At 41.4% G+C, this 23,224-nt stretch overlaps 1 protein-coding gene across 8 annotated transcripts in view; it reads left to right on the top strand.

Annotated features, from left to right (window-relative positions):
* PDE4D (phosphodiesterase 4D) overlaps positions 1-23,224 on the top strand; it is a 1,151,628-nt gene that overhangs the window by 1,009,649 nt on the left and 118,755 nt on the right. Inside the window, exon 6 of one of the 8 annotated variants that reach the window (XM_032626901.1) lies at positions 10,889-10,977. The exons of the other annotated variants lie outside the window; for them this stretch is intronic. Coding sequence (XP_032482792.1) covers positions 10,889-10,908 — 20 coding nt within the window. The 3' untranslated portion in view covers positions 10,909-10,977. Of the gene's footprint in view, positions 1-10,888; positions 10,978-23,224 lie in introns of those variants that run through there. 8 annotated transcript variants of the gene reach the window in all.

The following is a 23,224-nucleotide window of genomic DNA, read 5'->3' on the forward strand; positions in this document are numbered from 1 at the left end:
TCAGGTATTAACTCCAAAGCAAAGCTTAAAACCAATGTCACTTCCCACAATCAAATGGAAATGTTAATCACATCAACATGCCAGTAAATGCCATGAGGTCCCATGCTGTATATGTAACAGGAAGAGCAATAGGAACTTTTTTAAAAGAGAGGATAAGGCTAGTGTTATCTTCACTTGTTCATTATTGTATGCTTCGCTCTATTACCTGTTTTTAAAAGCTATAGCTGAAATATAAAATTTGAAATCTTATTCCATTGAATAAGGTCATCTGAGTAGTTTTGAGTTGTAAGGTTCTCAGTTTCAACTTACGTGTACATTGAATCATGTAAAGGTCATTTAGGTCAGTGCTTTCCAAATGGCACATTTGGAATTAGATTTCTAGTGAAGGCTAAGTATATTTCTAGTGAATGCTAGAGTAAGTAAGGAATGTGGCTTGTGTTCAGTCTCCCACGCGTTTGCCTCGAAATCCGAGAGGAATCACTGTCTTGGCTCAATTTTGATCCCTAACCTTTGGCACACTATTAGGAGGTCTAATGTATGTAGAGAAAACTTAGTCTACCTCACCTTTAAAGGTTATACCTTTAATTATTCCAATGGACTGTGGGTGAGTGTATCAGACCCATCTTTATAAGGTATATAATTGGAATTTTAAAATAACTTCTCTTAAAGTGAAATAAACTGTGTAATAGATTCGGAAGGCCTAAAGTGGGGAGAATCATTATACAGAATTGCAGTTTGAAAATAATAAAGTTAGGAAATAGTATGGTTGTAGGAAGCATCAGAAAAGTCAAAATATAAGGATTGGGAAGTGAAAGAAGGAAGGATCGTAAGCTGGAGCCACGCACAATTAGAAACAAAGACGTGCATCACAAAAATCCTCATCTGTGTTCCGATGGGAAAATTCTGCTGTCAATGGTTCCCAGACTTTGGAATTTCAAAATAAAAAATTCAGAGGTCCAGTATAGGATTATCAACTCATCAACTCGTTTTTTAGCCAAATAAAGCTATTTTCAACAGAACAACTGCCATATATGAGAACCATGATTTTATATGAGGATATTTATATCCTACATCCTACATACATGTAATATCAAAAAACAGGAAAGGACAAAAAGAGCAGTCATTCCCCAAAAGGGGACTTTTGAAATCTTTCATTAATGTATGTGTGCGTGCGTGCGTGTGTGTGTGTGTGTGTTTGTGTGTGTTTAACTATGTTACATTGACCTTACTTTTTTTTTTAATCATTTCACCAAATGCCCATAATGTTTGGGTGTGACCATGATAAAGTCATTCACGAGGGTATGGAATTATTTCATATCCTCTCAAAAATAACTTCTAGGGCTTCCCTGGTGGCGCAGCGGTTGAGAGTCCACCTGCCAATGCAGGGGACACGGGTTCGTGCCCCGGTCCGGGAAGATCCCACATGCCGCGGAGCGCCTGGGCCCGTGAGCCATGGCCGCTGAGCCTGTGCGTCCAAAGCCTGTGCTCCGCAGCGGGAGAGGCCACAACAGTGAGAGGTGCGCGTACCACAAAAGAACAAAAACAAAAAAACGTGACTCTAATACCTTGAAAATATCAATACAAGTTGCTGTGAGAGTATATAGTCAAATCAGCATTAAACTGTCCCTGACAGGACTGCCCCTGTGCCTTTTGTATATTTAAGTCATCTTTTGTGTATTTTTAAAAGGCACCATCTGTCGTCGGCAGATAGATCACAAAAAGGCCATCCCCTTGGATGGGTGAATTAGAAAGTGACTCTCTTTCCTCAGGTTTATACAGGCCTGCCCGCTGGGAGCATGGCTGGATGGATGGAGCATCTCTAGTGAAGGGTTTTAGGGGAGGGAAGACCATGATCAAATTTACATTTTAACTCATTAGTTTGGAGTAGTTAGAGGTGACTAAACCCTTTCCATTTGCTTGAGTGAAGTGGAAGCGATATCAAACATTCACAGTTGGCTAAGATATCGATTGGGTACAAAACTTTTATTAGGTTGGTGGGTAAGACCTAAGGATTCATTTAGAAAGGAGAGTGCTTTTTCTCTAGTCCCCCAGGCAGAATTGATTGATTCAGGGCTAACTCACCAAGACGGACACCCTTTTCTGAATCACACACAGGTCTTTTGACATCTAAGTTTCCTTGATTCACATCCAACCTAGCATTTACTCAGATCACTCCGGTTTTGCTTATGAAATTTAGGTGAGTCACCTTACACAGGCGTGGCTGTAATTTGTTTCTGAGTTAAACGCTATTCTCGTTTTATATTAGATTATTGATTTCTCCAAAGAGAAAGCATTTAAATTTTGATACATTATGATGTTAATTAAATGAACTAAGTTTTGCGGTAACGTGGTATACAGTGAAAATAGGCTTTATGGGAAGCTGTGGCTTTGCTTACAAAGGGACAGCTAGGCTTTCCAAAGCCCTTGCGCTTTTCCTGAGGGTTTGCCTTTAGGTTTAAGGAATTACTTAGGCTTCTTATCTCAGTGTACACAAAGCTAACTTATTGCCTAGATGAGTACTGGTAGTTTGTCTCAGAGAGAGGAGAACCAAAAAGTGGCTCAGCCCCTAAGCACTTACCTTTCGAGTCTCTCTCACAGACCAGTTTCAAAATAATCCTTGAAGAACTTTTAAGAACACAATTAGATTTTGTAGCTACTTGACATTCAATTGCAATTAAATGCTCAGTGCAAAATGCATTTTATAGAAACTTATCATGTGAGCGTGTGCTCACATATTTGGTTCGGATAATTTGTTTTTCACTAGAAGAATTCTTTAAAGGAATATACCCTTCTAGTTTTAGTGGTACTTCTCAGCTCTAACTCTGGTCACAAGGGAGAAAATACTCTCTGTCCTCTGTCTGCTGTTTGTGCTACTTTACTAGTCCTTACCAATTTTATGATTCTCCCCATTCATTTTTTTTATCATCATTTGTATCATTATCCTTTAATGAAGTTTCTCTTATGTGCTAGGCATTGTGCTAGGAGCTTAGTAAGCATCATCTCTAACCCTTTCAATAACCCTGTAAGGTAGGAATTATTATTCCTATTTTACAGGTAAGGAAACTGAGGCTCAGACAGGTTAAGACATGCCCTAAATTTTTATAGTAGCAAGCGGTTAAGCCAGACTTCCAATTCAGGTGTGTCTGACTCAGAAGCCATCATGTTTCAACTCCGTCCCATCTCTTCTCCTTCATTCTGGACCGGAATGTGATACATATCTGTCAAAAAGAAAGTGCCAAAAGGTGACTTAAAAAAGTACTCAAAGTTCTCTGTGGAGAAGGCAAAACTAATATGGAGAGTGCTGGAGGGAGGGGCATCATGAAGAAGGGGACTCCAAAGATCTTGCGTAGAAGTGAGGAAACAGTAATCCAATGGCTTGAATCAGGGAACGAATGAATTACATTAGGATTACAACATTACAATCAGGTGGCTGCAAGCTAGGTAGTAAATGAGGCAGAATGATGGCTGGGTGCAGGGGGCTCCCATATTTGGAACCCAGATAAATCTTTGCTCTTTCTTCCCAGACTCTATCATTACTTTTTTTAAGACCACCTGAATTTCATGCCTGTATTATTTTGTTCCATTCTATTTAATAATCTTGTCTTGGGACTTCCCTGGCAAGTTCGGTGGTTGGGACTCCACATGTCCACTGCAGGGGCCACGTGTTCACTCCTGATCCCAGTTAGGGAAATAAGATCCCACGTGCCTCGGGGTGTGGCAAAAAAAAGAATAATAAATAATCTTGTCACTAGTTGTGGAACTTACTGAGAACAAAAAAGAAATTTCATAGAACTCTGTTCATCCAAAAATTCCTGAAAACACACTTTAATAAAGAAATTCAGAATTATTCTTCAAGTTTGTATGAAAAATGGAAAGGTCCTAGGCAAATGGGTTTGGGCTTTTAAATAATCAGGAGCACAGTGTTGTAGTAGAGAGAACGTACCATTTCGCATGGGATAGTTTGAGTTTATCAAGCCTGACACTTAATAGTTGTGTGACTATGAATAAGTCATGAACCACCTCTGAGCCTAGTTTCCCCACGTGAAGCTGGAAGGGTTAAACCAGATGTAAGCAGGTGCCCTTTAATTTTGTGATTCTAAATAGTTCTAGTTGGAATTAATGATTGTGCATTTCATATGTTGCTAAATGGCTTCTTTCCAGTACAGTCGCTCCTAATAAGTTTATTATGGATGGCTCAGTAATCTTCAAGAGGAACCATTGTTATTTGGATACCAAGACCGTTTTGATTTGTCCCTGTCAAAGATTGGGAAGATGAAAGCTGCCTAGATGTGTACCATTCTGTCATCATGTTAAATGACCTTGAGTCTTTAAACGTCTAGATTTGAACTGGAGACATTTCCGAAATGCCTGGGGGTACATTTGGACCATAATAAACTCCACTGCAAATGAAAGTTTCATCATCATCATAACATCTTCCCCAAAACTTCTGGGTGGGAAATGAATGACGATTTTTAGCATCTAGGCTACCTTATAACATCAGCCTTTGAGATCAGGCCTCTTAAGTCAGGAGTATTTAGAGGAAAATGTTAAATTCTCAATGATGCTTTTCTCACACTCAGCTATTATTATTGCTATTACTGTTGTTGTTCAACGGTGACTCCTTCCCCTCTCTGCTCAACCTCCTAATGTTTTCCTTATAATAAAAAGAGGAGAGGAGTGCTTGCTGCAACCTGGAGAAGTGAAAATGGGCTTTTGCTTTTTGGACCTGGGCTCAAGTTCTGACCTAGAGAGTAAGCTAGGAGCACTTAACCGAGTGGGTCTTGTCCATGGCACGTTATAGGGGGAATCATCAAAGGCTTTAGCAAAGCCTAAAGCATAATCAGAAGTAGGTCAACCAGTCTTGCCTAGGTGGAGGTACACACACACACACACACACACACACACACACACACACACGGGCAGATCTCTGAAAGCTGGGACACAGAGAAGGCTCTGTGATCCACTTAGTCCTCTCTTCCCCTTTGGGGTCTTTGCAGGCGAGACCACTAAGGAACAGCCTTAACTGGCAAGCTGCCATCCAGAAGAAGAGGGTGTCTGACTGAGGCTTGCTAGGAAAGAGGAGTTAGTCCCTTTCATTTCAGAAATCCATTCCACGTTTTACCAAGAGCCCAGACCCGGTGAATAAGAGGAGCCTCTGAGGGCTGGTTTCTGATGTCGCACTAGGCACGATAAGAATGCCATTGACGTCAGCAGAGTCATCATCAGGGAGAATGGCACCCCAGCTCTGGAAACCACACCGAGCAATTGCAGTGCTTTTGAAAATTAAAAGCCGGTGCTCGGGGGGGAGGGGGCACGAGGGGAGGAAGGGAAAAAAGCAAAGACGGGGGAGTGCTGGCTCCCGCTGAACCCTTTTCTTTCTTTCGTGCATTTCCTGTATTTTCAAAAGACAGGCACTCGGGCGCTCCGGGGTCCAGCACACAGACCCTTGCCTCAGCTCGGCCTCAGTGGGCGCTTTAACCTGAGTTGGTGGGGGAGGAGCGGGGGAGAGGATGGGAGAAAGAGGGGGACTGGAGAGAGAAGAATTTAATTTGGTTAACATTTCTGAATTCAGAGAAGACAAACCGTGCCACCCAGGTGCTGGACAGAGGCCCTGAACCACAGGAGAAAATATACACAAGACTCGGGAATGAAACGGTTGAGCTAAAACTGATATGCTTGAAATGCCTGTTGATGAATAGATTACAAAGGAGGAATTAAACACTTCAAAAGAGCTGCTACAAAGCAGCCTCCCCTCCCCACCCCCACCCCAGCATCACTGTGGGCTCGTGAGTGTTTGTGCATCTGCCTGAGAAAATGACAAAGTCGTGGGTTTGCAAAGGGGACGCTGTGGGCAGGTTGTGATTGCAGCTTTCAGAGGCCGCGCCAAGAACATCACCTCCAGCTGCAATTCAAAGGGTCCCTCCGCTGGAAAACGTCTTGGAGGTTAGGAAGTCTTTGAAAACAATTCTTTAGTGTAAATGGTCCCCACTTTCAAATTCCACCATTAATCTAACCCTTTCATTCTCTTTCCCTCTCCCAACTGTTCTGCCAGCTTCACCCTCACTCCAGCGCCACCCGGGCCCCTCCCCTCCCCGCGCAGCGATGTTAAAACCCCATAGAGTAGACTTGATGGCATCAGTGCACAACGTGCTTTATTTTACAGCATCGATTGGCGGCTTCCCAAAGCCATAACATCTTTTGCTGATCTGATTTTAATATCCATATCCTTCAGCTATACCAGAAAGAATGGTTTCCGAGTTGGGGAAATGTTAGGAGGGAAACAAAAGAACATATGCACGTAAACCAGAATCTGGCGGAAAACGTGGATTTCATAAATTGCATTATTTGAAGCTCCCATTTTAAAGGGACTGGTAAGAAAGGAGCATGAGGGAGAAGCACAGTAACGAATCTTTCTTTTCAAAGACCTGTTTCTTTTTGAAAAGGAAGAAGCGGCCAGCAGCATCCTTTCAAATACACAAATAGTACTTGGGGTGGAACCCTCTTCCTCCCTCCCATGTGTTCTTGAAAAGTGTACAGGTTACATTAAGATGGGCTTCCTCCTTTCATGTGACCGAGTAAATACAGGAAGAAGGAGTTTAGCTCAGCACGTTTACTAGGTACACTTAGTGCATCCATGCGGTACTGTCAGTTGCGCCCTCTGACAGGTCCCACGTAAAACATCGTAACCTGGCTCATATTGGCTATTTTTGTTTTGTAACAGACCTCCCTCCCTTCCACCCTCCCTTCCTTCTTTCCTTTCTTTTGAAAAATACTGAGTACTTTTTTTTTAACATCAAAAAAAGAAAGAATTCTGAACCTGCAGTCCCAGCATCTTACAGGGGCCTGAGGAGAATCAGAGCCCCCTCTCCAGTTGCAAGAGGTTGAGTATGTGAAGGTGCACTAGGTGATGGGGTGAGGGTGGGGTAAGGATGAGGAAGCAGGGACCACAGCCTTCTCACACGGCTTTGTCCACAAAACGGTTAGAAGTACTGACTTTGATGTTAAGCCTGTTAACACAACGCAGACCAACGGTTTCCATTCTCTTCACCTCTTCTGCTCCGTTGCCTTGATTACAAGCATTCTGACCTGTCTCCCCAAGTTGTTCCCGTTCCTGTTGGTGTGTCTGTCATCCCCCACTCCTGCCCCACCCCTCCCCTTCTGTGGTTATCTGTTATTCTCTGTCCAGATCATTTCCTCCAGCAAAAAATGGCAAACGCCTTTCTCCCTCCTTCCTACCTAGAGATTCCTTTTGTCTCTTGCTATATACCTTTCTCATGGCTGGAACACTCCCAGACCCCTGTGATCCACCATTTCCTGGCGATGCTTAGGTGCGTTTTGCACCAGGCACCCTAGCAGGAAGCTCGGAAGCCCCCCCCCCCCACCCCCCCCCCCCCCCGGAGTCTGGGTGTGTTTTAGAGATGTCAGGCTCAAATTCACTGAGCACTAATTTGCAACAGGAAGTCCTAGTGAGCCTGATGAGGGATGGGAATTAGCAAATAAGGTTGGCAGTCAATTGACAGAGGAAGCTTAAGGAAGGGGCTCATTTAGAAAGGAAAAAGAATTTAATCCTTTTCAGGTGTGTTAATTTCCTTTATGGGCAGAATTACCATGGACTTAGGGTATTTTTTAGTCTTTCTTCTCCCTAAGGTCTGGCCTCATTTCATAGGAAGGAGGAAGGATAAATGCAGTGAATTTGATTATGGACACTAGCCTAACCCTGGCTTAATGAGCCATGGAAACAAAATACCTCAATCTCCCATAACTTCTGTAATCCAAAACTAGAAGCACTGAGAGCAGCGTGGCTTTGGTTACACATATTTGTACTGTAAGCCTTGCCCCAGCATTTGAAATGTTCATCAAGAGATCTGAAATGTCTTAGTTCTTTGAGTAGCAGGTATAAATGTTTTTAAAATTCGTTTAGAAAAAACAATACCAGAAATGAAGAGCTCTAAAAAAAAAAAGAAATCCACAACTTAGAATTAACAAATATTAATATCTGTCATAGCTGGCTCTGACTTTTTTTAATAAAAGAAATAAAACAATAGAGATAAATTTGAAGATCCTATGTCCCCCCCCCACCAGCAGCAGCCCCATTTCCCTTCCTTCTCCAGAAGAACCTCTGCCATAAATTTGGGAAATTTATGAAATTTGGGAAATAGTCTCAAAGTTTCATCTTTTTACTATAAATATTTTATTCATAAATAATATACTATAATGTTAAAAACTACCAATATCTTTTAGCTTAAAACGTTTTATCGGGCTTGCCTGGTGGCGCAGTGGTTGAGAGTCCACCTGCCGATGCAGGTGGACACGGGTTCGTGCCCCGGTGCGGGAAGATCCCACATGCCACGGAGCGGCTGGACCCGTGAGCCATGGCCGCTGAGCCTGCACGTCCGGAGCCTGTGCTCCGCAACGGGAGAGATCACAACAGTGAGAGACCCGCGTACCGCAAAAAAAAAAAAAAAAAAGTTTTATCCAACATTGTGTGTTGGATTTTTTTCTCTTTTCCTTTTCACTATGTAATTCCCATTAATTAACTGGTTGCAATAGATCAGCAGTAAAGTAAGTGATATGAGAAGGTTAGTAGAATTACCACTTTCAGAAGGGATCTCAGATGGGGGGGCTAGTTAGGCTGCAGTATGATCAGGACAAAATTCAGCCAAGTGGCTCCGGGTCAGGCTGAGCTGCGATAAATGAGGAGAGGGAGAAAGGAGGCATGGTCAAGTCAAGGGGAAATCAAACTTGCTGGGGACCAGCTTAGGATGGGCTGGTTTTACAGCACGCTTTTCTGTGTGACCTTGAGCAAACCACTGAGCGTGATGGCCTCTCTCTACTCCTTGGTGGTTCTCAAGTTTAAAATGCAATCCCGGAATCCCAGAGTGCAAGTCATAGAACTCTTCCTCCACCCTCCCTGAGTTAATAACCAAGGAATTGAAGACCTAGAAAGGTGTTATGATTCGTATATACCCATCAGAGTGAAATCGGAAGCTGGGCGCTGAGTAGGAAAAGTTAATTCCTCTTTGAGTACATTTCCAAAAGTTATACCTTTTCAGCAGTTTCCAAGGTAATAAGTGGATTGACTTGACAGTTGGTCAAATACTGAAAGTGGTGTAAAGGCAAGGCCTGTGCATTAAACAATGCTGCCTTACTACTGTGTACAGCTGACGCTCAGACGATTTAAGCAACGTGTGGAGGGTTGCATAGCTTATAAACGGTAGAGCAAGATTTGGCCCCAAGTTTGTCCACCTTTCACAAACATGTTTTTTTTTTGTTTTGTTTTTTGTTTTTTTGCAGTACGCGGGCCTCTCACTGTTGTGGTCTCTCCCATTGCGGAGCACAGGCTCCGGACGCGCAGGCTCAGCGGCCATGGCTCACGGGCCCAGCCGCTCCGCGGCACGTGGGATCTTCCCGCACCGGGGCACGAACCCGTGTCCCCTGCAACGGCAGGCGGACTCTCAACCACTGCTCCACCAGGGAAGCCCCCACAAACATGTTTTGAACTGCTGTGCCATAGCATGCTGCCCCAGTACAGGCTCCTTTCAAAATGCCCTTACTTCCATACATCTCTACCACTTAAGCTGCCCCACCCAGAAGGTTTCCGATTTATAAGGACATACATATTTCCTGTCTGTAAGTATTAGGGTACAGGGTGTCTGGAATAGAGCCTCAGAAGGAGGGTGAAAGATGCTGGTATTATAAACTTCAATGTCAAGAGAAGGAGCCTTGGCAACTAATATTTTCAGTGAACTGGAGAGGTCACAGGTTTAGGAATCAAATGTTTTGATGGCAAGACAACAGTGTAAGAACCAAGGATTGGAAGTGTTTAGAAAAATTAAGAAGGAAGAGGATTTGTAAACCACAGACTATGGAAGCGAATCCAAGATTACCTGGAAAGAATTTTGCTTTCTTAATCAACTAAGTTACCTGAGTTGGCAGTAAAAGTAAATATCAAAGCATTTACTGATAGAATTGCTGATAGAAAATTAAACAAAGAAGATGCAGTGGAGACATTTTTAGAAAAAGCTGAACTGCTGCTTATGGCTGAAGACAGAAAGAAGATTGTGTGGGCTTTAGACATGAAGTGCTGAGGCACAGGGGATAAGTCAACACACAGATCTGTGAGTTCTTCACGTTGATTGAGCTTTAGAAACTGTGTCATAATACTATCAATACAACAGTGCCTTAGCTGCCAGCCCGAAGGAAACATCTACGGGCTTTGGGAAATGAGAATCTGGAAAATTGACCAAGACTGAAAACAAAACAAAGAAACAAAATGAAGTATGCCATTTAAAAAAATCCTAAGACAGAAGACTGACTCTGATTTTAAAAGGCTCTTTGAAGCAGTATTTTCTCTCAATGTCATTATTTAAGTTAGAGTAATTATTGACATAGAAAGGTTTTTCCAAAATGTGTTTTTAAATGAAGTCTTCCCACACGTTGAAATTTAAAGTGGTCTTGGAGGAATAAACTGCTTTATAAATCAGGGATTTTATTGGAATGATAGAAATCTTTGGAACTAGGTAGAGATGGTGATTGCACAATGAATTTCACCTCACTAAATTGTATTGAGAGAGAGAGAGAGAGAGAATTTAGCACTACAGCTTTATGAATTAAAAAAAAAAAGTGATCTTGGCCACCATAAGCCTGTGATGTTCCTGAGGGTTTATTTTGTGTCTTATTGACAGTGGAATTCGCAGTACTCAAAGTGCCTGGCACATAGATGGGATTCGTATGTGTTAGATCAATGAATGAATGAATGGATGATCCTGACCACGTCATAGCCAGTGAAGGCCACTTCATGGGGTGATCACTTGACTCTATTTTGTGGGATATATTAAAGGAAAATAGGACACAAAAAAATGAAAGTTACTTTCAACTTTTTTCTTAGGTTGGTTGGTGGAAGAATAATATTTTCAGATTTTAGAGTGTTGTTGGTTTGATCTTGTTCTGCATTTTTCTCCATTGGAATTGAAATGAATCACAAGACGTTTCCACCCTATCCTTCTTGGAACATGGTTGAACAGCTAATGTCAAGACATACAGCAGAGCTCCACGATTGAAAAATAGTGATACTGAAATGAAAATGACTGTATCCTAAGTTTTCTTTATTATAGGCTTCTGTTATTTTCTTTGTCATATTAGCACCATTGAAAAATACAAGTTGGAGGTGGGATGGAAAAAAGTAATGACAGTCAGTGTTTTATAAACAGTAAAAAATTCAGGCTTCATAAAATTCATCTATATCTTCTGCTCTGGTGTTCGAAACTTTCTACCTGAACTCTCTCAAGAATTATTTCAATTCCCCAAATAATATACTTCTGTAGATAGAGCCCACATGTTGACAGCCCCTATATTCTTTTTTTTTTCCACACACACACACACACACACACACACACACACACACACACACACAGTATTTTATTTTTACAAGAGATAAATAAACTGACACCAAGCATTGTAAATGGATGACCACAACAAAAGCAACAATGACTGCAATTACCACACACGAAACCCACTCATACTATGTCATAATATTGACATTCAGTCCAGGAATCCTCCACTGTAACAGCTCCTTTACTTTGCAGTGAAAATTGATTTGTATATTTTTCGCCTCTGAGTCCTTGTGGGTTTTTTTTTTTTATTCAAACAGAAAGTCAAGGAAATTATAATCATCCTCATCAGTTCACTCAGTCCCATGTAATTAATTTTTTTCATCTTGATCTTTTGTTAGCACTTGTATGAATTCATCAGTTTTCCATTAGAGTTCTGAAAATGCTTATTCATTCAGTTCAGCAGTGTAATCAGTTACCAGAAACCTGTACTTGTCAGAGTCTTTTCCATGAATTCCTTGAAGATGAAACCCTTTTATAGGAACATTTTTACAAAAGCATCAGAGTACACCCAGAACTGTCTGTAAATGACAAAAGGCTTAAAAATGACTACTGTTAACGATTTCATGAAAGTTCATAATAATGCAGTTGACAAGGAAATTTAGTTATTTCTGAGATATACATTTTAAAGTAATAACTAGAATTATGACTTATAACATTATACCAGAACATATAAGATTTTTAGAAATTTCATGTAATGTCTGAAACATTTATATTAACATATTTCCATACAAATAACCCAAAGAAAGTTTAGTATTAGTTGTTTTTTTGGTTTGTTTGTTTGGTTTTTTATACTGCAGGTTCTTATCAATCATCAATTTTATACACATCAGTGTATACATGTCAATCCCAATCGCCCAATTCAGCTCACCACCATCCCCACCCCACTGTGGTTTTCCCCTCTTGGTGTCCATACGTTTGTTCTCTACATCTGTGTCTCAATTTCTGCCCTGCAAACCAGTTCATCTGTTCTAGGTTCCACATACATGCGTTAATATACAATATTTGTTTTTCTCTTTCTGACTTACTTCACTCTGTATGACAGTCTCTAGATCCATCCACGTCTCAAAAAATGACTCAATTTCGTTCCTTTTTATGTCTGAGTAATATTCCATTGTATATATGTACCATATCTTCTTTATCCATTCTTCTGTCAGTAGACATTTAGGTTGCTTCCATGACCTGGCTATTGTAAGTAGTGCTGCAGTGAACATTTGGGTGCATGAGTCTTTTTGAATTATGGTTTTCTCTGGGTATATGCCCAGTAGTGAGATTGCTGGATCACATGGTAATTCTATTTTTAGTTTTTTAAGGCACCTCCATACTGTTCTCCATAGTGGCTGTGTCAATTTACATTCCCACCAACAGTGCAAGAGTGTTCCCTTTTCTCCACACCCTCTCCAACATTTGTTGTTTGTAGCTTTTCTGATGATGCCCATTCTAACTGGTGTGAGGTGATACCTCATTGTAGTTTTGATTTGCATTTCTCTAATAACTAGTGATGTTGAGCAGATTTTCATGTGCTGCTTGGCCATCTATATGTCTTCTTTGGAGAAATGTCTATTTAGGTCTTCTGCCCATTTTTTGATTGGGTTGTTTGTTTCTTTAATACTGAGCTGCATGAGCTGTTTATATATTTTGGAGATTAATCCTTTGTCCGTAGATTCATTTGCAAATATTTTCTCCCATTCTGAGGGCTGTCTTTTCGTCTTGTTTATGGTTTCCTTTGCTGTGCAAAAGCTTTGAAGTTTCATTAGGTCCCATTTGTTTATTTTTGTTTTTATTTCCATTACTCTAGGAGGTGGATCAAAAAAGATCTTGCTGTGATTTATGTCAAAGAGTGTTCTTCCTATGCTTTCCTCTAAGAGTTTTATAGTGTCTGGTCTTACATTTAGGTCTCGAATCCATTTTGAGTTTATTTTTGTGTATGGTGTTAGGGAGTGTTCTAATTTCATTCTTTTACATGTAGCTGTCCAGTTTTCCCAGCACCACTTATTGAAGAGACTGTCTTTTCTCCATTGTATATCTTTGCCTCCTTTGTCATAGACTAGTTGACCATAGGTGCGTGGGTGTATCTCTGACAGCCCCTATATTCTATATAGAGGGCATGACTTTCCTCTACTCTCTTGATATTTAATAGTAATTAGGATTTTTCTAAAAGCATTTTATTTTGCTTTCCCATTGTTAGAAGGAGTCCTGGATCTATGAAACAAAAATAAGATTTTGACAGTTTACAGAGAAATTCACTTCTATGAATAGGGTAACATCAGCTATCTTCCTTAAAGAAGGAGGCAGGCAGTAAATTTGAATTAAGAATTTTAGAATATTGCTACCTTATTTGGTTCTCAAAAAACTTAAAAAAAAAAAGCTCATCCTTTCCACCCCAGTTTATACAATTCTCTTATGCTTTACTTCACTCTAGTATCGTTTCCCCTTTCTTCCTTAATGTCTTAACTCCCCCAAGTCCTGCGGCCTATTTTTCATTTGTAAGGCATTAAGCATAGAACAATAGAACGACAGTGAAGACTTCCCAGGGATAAACAAGGTATCATTTGGATTGTGGTTCATCTACCATGGATGCTGAAGAAGAGGAGAAAGAGGACAGATGCATGTGCACAAGAAAGGACATACAAACTAGAAGACAAAACCATGATCCTGAAGAGACAGGAGAATGCGGTCAGGCACACTGGATGGTGCATAGAAAGAAAGCAGTGCTCATCTCTCACAGTGAGATGTGAATAAATTCTGTCTTTGAAATTCATGTCCTGACAGTTACTTTGTATATTTAAAAAACAGTGTAGCAAAGTCACTGAGGCCCATTCATTAGAGTCATCAGTGCTGTGAACAAGTGCCAAAGCAGACCTACCTTATATAAATGGCTTTATTCATTTATCTGAATTGCTGTGTTCCCTGTCAACAAATATTTATTGGAGCACCTTCTACGTGCCAGGCATCTCAGACCTGGGGAAAAGATAGGATTTAACATTTACACAGCTTGCTGTGTAGTGGAGAGATAGACAGGTCAACAGACAATGAAAATACAATGTGTTTAAAGTGGAGTTATTGAAGTCACAAAGGCCACTCAGTGGAGGTAGGGCTTCAATGGCTTGGGCCAGCCAAACTGGGGAAGTGGCCTGTGGAAAGTTACAAACTTAAGAAATACCTAAGATGTTTGGGAAACAGCTCCAAGGTTCTAAGGCTAGAAGTGAAAGGGCAGTGTGGAGCCCTGGAAACTGAAGCTAGAAAGGTAGAATGATCTTCTCTTCATTATATACTGTGCTGGGCACCATAAAGAATACAAAATATAGAGGAGATATAGCTAGCTACTATGGAGTCTACAGTTCAATTTTGATCCATGGATATACATCCACGTTGGAATTTAATTCCTTGGGAAGTCATGGGTTACTTAGTCCTGGAAGTATTTAAATTTATATTGGCTCTCTGTAATAGGGAATTGACACAATATTTTAATTGTAGTAAGGAGAGTTAGATTGGAGAGTCTGTTGCAGTGGTGTGCTGGTAGACCAGTTCTCTCCTTTCCCCCTTTTCCCACCAAAAAGCAATCAAACAAACACAACAAAACCTGATTGCGGTGTTGGCCTATTGCCATCATTTAAATACTCCCACCGTGGCTGATTTCAAGCTACCATTGGTTTAACAGTCCTTTTGCAAAATTCTTGAGTAGTTAACAATTGACAACAGTCAGTCCCAGAATATCACTGCAACAGTAATTCTGTAATTCTTAAGGTCAAATAAATAATAGAACCAATAAATCATATAGATATGAAGGAAAAGAGGAAGAGGAAGAAGAGGAGATCTTTGAGAGCTAGATTAGTCAGGATATGCTCCATGGAGGAAGCAAGGCTTGAGTTGGGTCTTATGGATAAAGTATTTAAATAGATAGAGAGGAACAGCCATCCCAAATGAGATGGACAGATGTTGAATCAGGGATGTATGTGACAAAGTGACAGTCTTGTAGCAGAAGTCCAGATGAGTGAGGTTAGAAGGGATTTAGGTTGTGAAAGCCTTGGCCAGTCAAACTATGATGTTTTGGACATTAACCTAAAGTTAGTAGACAGTCATTAATGGTTTTTGGACACAGATGGGCATAGCAATATTTTCACAAAAACAATATTTTAGAAAAATTTATCTGACAATAAAATGAATAACTGATAGCAGTGAGACCCCAGAATAGAGTAATATGCCAATGAGAGCTACCTTGTGCAAATAAGAGTAATTCAACTTAGCTGCAATCTTGGAATTTTGCTTTTGACTTTTTTTTTTTTTTTTTTTTTGCGGTACGCGGGCCTCTCACTGCTGTGGCCTCTCCCGTTGCGAATCACAGGCTCCGGACGCGCAGGCCCAGCGGCCATGGCTCACGGGCCCAGCCGCTCCATGGCACGTGGGATCTTCCCGGACCGGGGCACGAACCCATGTCCCCTGCATCGGCAGACGGACTCTCAACCACTGCGCCACCAGGGAAGCCCCAATCTTGGAATTTTGTAACAACTCCCATGTTGAGGAATTGTAGCCTAGAGTGTTGGGTAAAGCCACTGTGAAGGCAGTGAAGTAATAGTGACTAAGTGTAGAGAAACTGAATTCAGATGGAGTTGGCACACAAACCCACGGCATATGTAAAGTATTTTTATTGGTATTAGTCTCGCCATTATTGTTGCTAATGATGATATTGAATAATTATCAACTGTTGTTAATTATTTAAAACCAGGTGCCTAAAGCAAGCTCTCATCTTGCAGAAAGTTATCTTTCTTTGAACTTTTAAAAAAACTTGTTTGAAACATGGATACTTAGAATAGGAGGTCTACCCCAGCAGCACATCTGCAACCTGTCTCATTCCTGTTGTCTTTTCTTCCCTTTCATCTTACACTCCTGCCCCCATCCTTCTCCGGGCCAATGCAACTTTCCAAGCTTTCCAGTCCTTCTCCCACCTCTTGTCTGGCTTCACAATCATCATTCAAACAGCTCTGGGTCTGTATCTCCTTTCACCAGAATTCCTGCAGCCGTGGAGTACATGCAGAGCATCTTTCTTTGGACTCTCTTAAAAACTCTGAGGGTGTTTTCTGACACACATTGCTTTGTAATTCAATAACAGTGCAGTTGTGGCTTTTTTTTTTTTTGGCTACGTTGGGTCTTCATTGCTGCGCACGGCTTTTCTCTAGTTGTGGCGAGTGGGGGCTACTCTTCGTCGCGGTGCACTGGCTTCACATTGCGGTGGCTTCTCTTGTTGCAGAGCATGGGCTCTAGGTGCGCAGGCTCAGTAGTTGTGGCACGTGGGCTCAGTAGTTGTGGTGCAGGGGCTTAGTTGCTCTGCAGCATGTGGGATCTTCCCGGACCAGGGCTGGAACCCGTGTCCCCTGCATTGGCAAGTGGATTCTTAACCACTGAGCCACCAGGGAAGCCCTGTGTGGCTTTTTTAATTGCAGTTATGCTGATTTTTAAAAGCACTCAGAGTGAGAAAGAAAGGAAGGGTAGTAAAACACGTGTACGTAGATGTTCACTGAGCACGTTTGCACATGCTCTTGGCAAATGTTATTTTCAAAACCTGTCTGAGCAGGTTTGAGCTGCATAAATTTGGTAAATCAGGGTCAGAGGGCAAAAATTTTGCTGTGTCCTCACTGTAGAATGTAAATTACACATCTCATGTACATTATAAAGAGATCCAAGGGATGAGCTTTCTGAAATTCATTCCTTCTTGTTTACTCTAATTATACAGTGGGGAATTATATGCTTTATGCCATTTTAATTTCTTGAATATATTTGCTCAAGCAAAGTACATTATAATACAGCTTAGTACCATAGATGCTGAAAACAGGTTGATAATGAATCTGGGCAAAAATTCCCATTTCATTTCCTGAACTTTACACAGTTTTTGGCTATATATTTATTAGTTAGGACTCCAGCAAGCATTAAGGCACCGACTCTCTGAGATAAGAAGTGTGTTTTCCAATAATAATTATAAATCTGCCAGAATATTGTAGAAGTTACGTTGCTGGGTATCTAAACAGAACCAAAATCATTGCAAATTTATTTTAAAACTGTTGTTAATTATTTATGTAATCATAGATTATGGCTTGCAGAAGATGCTGATGAGATAGTTCCACAAACTAGCTATGTAAGTTTTGTAGAAGGGCAGTAACTCTTGATAAATAAGCTCAGAGTATTCCATCAGCCTCTTCTCTATATACACACTGTGTTTTGGTAAACATGATATATACATATACCTCAATTATTGACAGCAATATACATTCTGACTATTAAGAATTCAGCTCCCCAGCCCTCACAGCATCCCTTTTCTCCTATAATGAAGATCAGCACCAAGAAGAAAGCAACACAGGTCTCTGAGTACCCAAAATAGATGTTCGCAACTTCACCCGGTAAAGATAACGCACTTCATTAGCAAGAGAAACGTATACCCATCTTTTAGTGATGGTTCATACACACTTGGTTATGTGTTTCCAAGCCTTCCATAATCGGATGAGCAAATTAGAAAAGGGTGGGTAGGAGATTCCAGGGAAAACCACAACTCATAGTAGTCAAGTGACAAATGATAGCCTGAAGCAGAAAGTCTATCAAAATCAACCAAAAAAGCACAGCTGTCTGGGGCCTTTTGGAAGGGGACAATAAGGTCAACCTGTTTTGAGAAACAGTAACAGCATCTCTATCTGGACAGCCGAGTATAACAATTGATGTTCAAATTGATGGCACCAAGTCATGAAAAAAAAGGCTAACTTACATTCTGCTCACTCTGTATTGATTTTCTATGTAATATGATAGAGAGATTTCTATTTTATGCACTTAATAATAAGGGGGAATACTCCAAACCTAAACCTGTCCCCTTCAATATTTCCCCTGGCTATTGCTCCATCCATCATATTCTCACTTTGACCTACTCTCTGCTGGTTTCTTCTTCTTCAGACTGGTTGAGTTCCTCACTTCCTAAGGGAAAAAACTCCCTTCTCCTTTGATTCTGTGTCAACCATACCTCTATTGATTTTCTCACACACACTTTTAGAAAGAGTTTATACTCACTACCTCCATTTTCTTTCCCTCCCTTTTATTCCTCAATTCACCTGCAGTCAGCTTGCTGTCCTACAACTCTATTGCAACTATGGTTCCTCTGATCTAACTGCCAAAACAAATACTTTTCAGCTCATTTCTTACTAGGTTTCTCTAAGGCACTTGTCTGTCTGTCCTCCTGGCTTGAGGTCTTGCATTCTTTCTGTCTCCCTCCTTGATTTCGATTCCTCTTCCTCCACCCTTCCACCTTGGTGGAAATACCTTGGTGTTTCCAGGATCCTGTTCTCAGTGAGCTCTCCTCACTCCTCACTCTTCATGTTCCCCAGGATCTACTCATGCATTCTTGTTATTTTAACTACCACCTCTATGCTGATAACTCCTAAATTCACATCCAAGTCTATCTTAGCCTCTTCCATAAAGCTTGAAAACTCAACTATTTATTGGAATTTCCCACCTGAGTATCTCACAGGTTTATCAAATTCTTTATATCCAAAGTCAAATTTAGCTTTTCCCCTAAATTTCTTCCTTTTTATTTATCTCAGTTGGTCTCACTACTCAGTCATTTGAGCACTTCACTCATGTTCAGAAAATGAAATAAAAATGAGTCACAAAAAATGTTAAAACCTCTACAGACCTAGACGTGCAGAGATAACCATTGTTACTATTTGCTTCATAGCCTTCCAAATGTTTGTGTACTTCTGCATATTTTTAATGAAATCATAATATTTGACCATTTACCATTGCAACAGTTTTTTCATTTAACAAAAAAAATCTTTTTTAAAATTTGTTTTTTAAATTGAAGTATAGTTGATTTATAATGTATTAGTTTCAGGTGTACAGCAAAGTGATTCATATATATATATGAACCTTTTTCAGATTCTTTTCACATATAGGTTATTACAGAATATTAAGTATAGCTCCCTGTGCCATACAGTAGGTCCTTGTTGTTTATCTATTTTGTATATAGTATTGTGTATATGTTACTCTCAAATTCCTAATTTATCCCTCCACCATCCCCACCTTTCCCCTTTGGTAACCATAAGTTTGTTTTCTGTCTGACAAAAAAATCTTGAACACTTTTCTGCTTCAAAATATACTTCTTCAAAATTATTTTTGAAATTGTTTGCGTTCAAGCCAATAGTGTTATTTTTTTTTAATTTTTTTAATACAGAGAAAATCCTTACCTTTTTTTTTTTCCCTTAAATTTTATTTATTTATTTTTGACTGTGTTGGGTCTTCATTTCTGTGCGAGGGCTTTCTCTAGTTGCAGCGAGCGGGGGCCACTCTTCCTCACGGTGCACGAGCCTTCTCACTATCGCGGCCTCTCTTGTTGCGGAGCACAGGCTCCAGATGCCCAGGCTCAGTAGTTGTGGCTCACGGGCCCATTTGCTCTGCGGCATGTGGGATCTTCCCAGACCAGGGCTCGAACCTGTGTCCCCTGCATTGGCAGGCAGATTCTCAACCACTGCACCACCAGGGAAGCCCCTAATAGTGTTATTTAACCAACAGTATTGAGCATTTATATTGTCTTTCTCAACTTTCTTTCCCTCCTTGCTCTTTCCTTAAGAAAGAAATTATTGCAAATGAGAAAGAAAAAAAGGCATATAACATCAAATACGAAAATAAGCTCCTGCGAAGGGAGGAGAGAATTCCTTGGTGGATGGTAGTAGCAGTAAGATTAGCCTAATTACACTCAATAAGTAGTACCATCAATTGAGTGCTTTCTGTGTGCCCCACTGTTCTAAGGACTTTGCATAATCCTCACCATAAATTTGTGAGGCTGGATAAATTATTGTTCTTATTTTATAGTTGTGGAAACTGAGACACAGAGAGGTTAAATAACTAGCCCAGGGACACATAGGTAATACAAAACAGAGTCTGGAATCAAACTTGGGCAGTCTGTTCCAGAGATCAGTCTCCTGACAGCAATGCTAAGCTGCCTTTTGTTGTACCCTAGGGCGTCCTTTCTACTGAAATGTACCACTTAGCAGTCAATTTCTTAGAATAAAACCAATAAATAATGTAGTTAGTTGAGTTCTTGAAATCTTTAATGGATAGTGGAGAGAGAAACAAAAAAGATGCCATTTCTATGAGATAGTAATGAATGTTTCATTCATATCAGTGGTTATTCTGGTTGGTTTGTTTTTGATAATATGGTGGGCAAAAAAATGTGCCAACCACTTAACGATGGAACCCTAATTTCAGGTTTAACATAATTTTCTAAGTAGAATCGATATGGAAGTTTTGCTACATTTTCCAAATTATGGTTAAAAAATTGTGACTTCCTCAAATCTGTTAATATCAGAAGCTAAATTTTTAAGAGGTGAGTGATAGAATGCAGGAGGTGCCCTGCCATCAATTCATCACTGCCTCATTCTGTCATTCACATTCTGTTTGCTGGTGAGATGCATTGAGTCTGTTGTATCTCAAGGTATAATGTCTGGCATTTGTAGATGTGCATGGAAAGAAGGAAATAAGGAAGAGCCGGGTGGAAGGAATAAAAGAAGGATGGAGGGAAGGAAGGGAGGAAGGAGGGAAGGAAAGAAAGAAGCGGGGCTTCCCTGGTGGCGCAGTGGTTGAGAGTCCGCCTGCCGATGCAGGGGACACGGGTTCGTGCCCCGGTCTGGGAAGATCCCACATGCCGCGGAGCGGCTGGGCCCGTGAGCCATGGCCGCTGAGCCTGGGCGTCCGGAGCCTGTCCTCCGCAACGGGAGAGGCCACAACAGTGAGAGGCCCGCGTAACGCATTAAAAAAAAAAAAAAAAAAAAAAAAAAAAGAAAGAAGCGAAGGGGCGGGAGGGGGAGGGGAGGGGAGGGCTGATCTCCAGATATTCCCAACCTCTTCCCAATTTGCTCTAATCATATCTTCCCCATCTCTCTTGCTCAGACCAAAGTTTGGGGATATCTTTGTGTGTCTTCTTTCTTTTCTTTTCTTTTCTTTTTACTATTTATTTATTTGGTTGCACCAGGTCTAGTTGCAGCAGGCAGGCTCCCTAGTTGCAGCACATGGGCTCCTTAGTTGCGGCAGGCGGACTGCTTAGTTGCAGCTCCAGGGCTTCTTAGTTGTGGATTGTGGGCTCCTTAGTTGCAGCTTGTGGGCTTCCTTTTTTTTTTGTGCGGTACGCGGGCCTCTCACTGCTGTGGCCTCTCCCGTTGCGGAGCCCAGGCTCTGGACGCACAGGCTCAGTGGCCATGGCTCACGGCCCAGCCGCTCTGCGGCACATGGGATCCTCCCGGACCGGGGCACGAACCTGCGTCCCCTGCATTGGCAGGCGGACTCTCAACCACTGCTCCACCAGGGAAGTCCTTGTGGGCTTCTTAGTTGTGGCATTTGAACTCTTAGCTGTGGCACGCATGTGGGATTTAGTTCCCTAACGAGGGATCGAACCTGGGCCCCTTGCATTGGGAGCACGCAGTCTTACCCACTGTGCCACCAGGAAGTCCCCTTGTGTGTCTTCTTTCTGTTGCATCTCATTTCCAATCCATCAGGGGTCCTTACACAGTAGGAGGCATCCAGGGGGACAGTCATCACCCCAAGAACCTCTCCAAAAGTAGCTTTCTATTATCACCTTAGGAAACTACAGGAAGTTCCCCAAGGATAAGCCCGCATTTTGCTGACCATCTTCTAGTTCCAGCCTCATGCTTGCTCAGTCGTAGGTTGGAAGGAGCCAAATTGAAACAAATTAAAAATATGGAAAAAAAAATATGCAGGAACCATCTCCTGTGAGATCACAGAAAAACAAGAAGGAGAAAAGATGGGATTATGGATAGGGAGCTGAGCTACTTCTCTCTCATTTGGGTGAAGCATTGGTGAACCCAGAGGAGAAAGCATCCAAGTCCTGTGTGACACCAAGAAAGGTGCGTAGATCATCAAAGCATACAGGTAGAGGTCCTTTGTTCTCCCTTCTCCCTTCAAAGAAAACAAACTTCACAAGCTAGAGTTTGGAAACGAATGCACTTCTAGACAGTCCTCCTCGGTGCATCGGCGTCAGCGGGAGGCAACATCCTATAGTATGGGTCCCAGGTGCCCGCTCTGGAGTCACACTGCTCTGAATCCCAGCCCTGTCATCACTACTCTTGATACCTCTTGCCTCCTAACCTCAGTTTCCATTGTCGGAAAAGAGGAATAATAATAGCAGCACCCTTAGTAGGAGGATTAAACGAGATAATCCACACAGTGCTCGGCACAATGCCTGGTACACGGGCAGCGTTCAGCAGAAGGTAGTGTGCTACAGAGCTGCTGGAGCTACTATCCCTGTAGAAATTTTACATGAAAAATGGTGTGTGTGTTGGGGGCGGAGGATTATCTAGGGTTGCTGCCTGGGGAGGGACAGTTGGCCACCCAGACAGACCCTTACAGAGTAGTATTTTCCTTGGTGAATTAACTGTATTCCAGGGTTTGCCTGTCAACCATGCAGTCTTAGAAAGGTGATATTGTGCTTCTCAGGAATGCTGACTGCCACTTTCAAAGCCCAGAAGATTTCATTTATTTTATTTTTTTTATACAGAATGTTCTTATTAGTTATCTATTTTATACATATTCGTGTATATATGTCAATCCCAATCTCCCAATTCATCCCACCACCACTGCACGCCCCCCCGCCACTTTACCCCCTTAGTGTCCATACCCAGAGGAGCCTTAAAGCTAGAATTATCAGTTGATTAGTGCACACATTCTCCCTCTACAGGTAAGTTCCAAAGGCCAAGCGCCTACACAGTGTGGATTTAGAATAAGCAGAGTCACACATGATCAGAAGGTTTACTGTCTCCTGGTTTTGAGGACCTAGGACATCCAGGTGA

Source organism: Phocoena sinus, chromosome 3, assembly GCF_008692025.1.
Source record: "Phocoena sinus isolate mPhoSin1 chromosome 3, mPhoSin1.pri, whole genome shotgun sequence".
Taxonomy (NCBI): Eukaryota; Metazoa; Chordata; class Mammalia; order Artiodactyla; family Phocoenidae; genus Phocoena; species Phocoena sinus.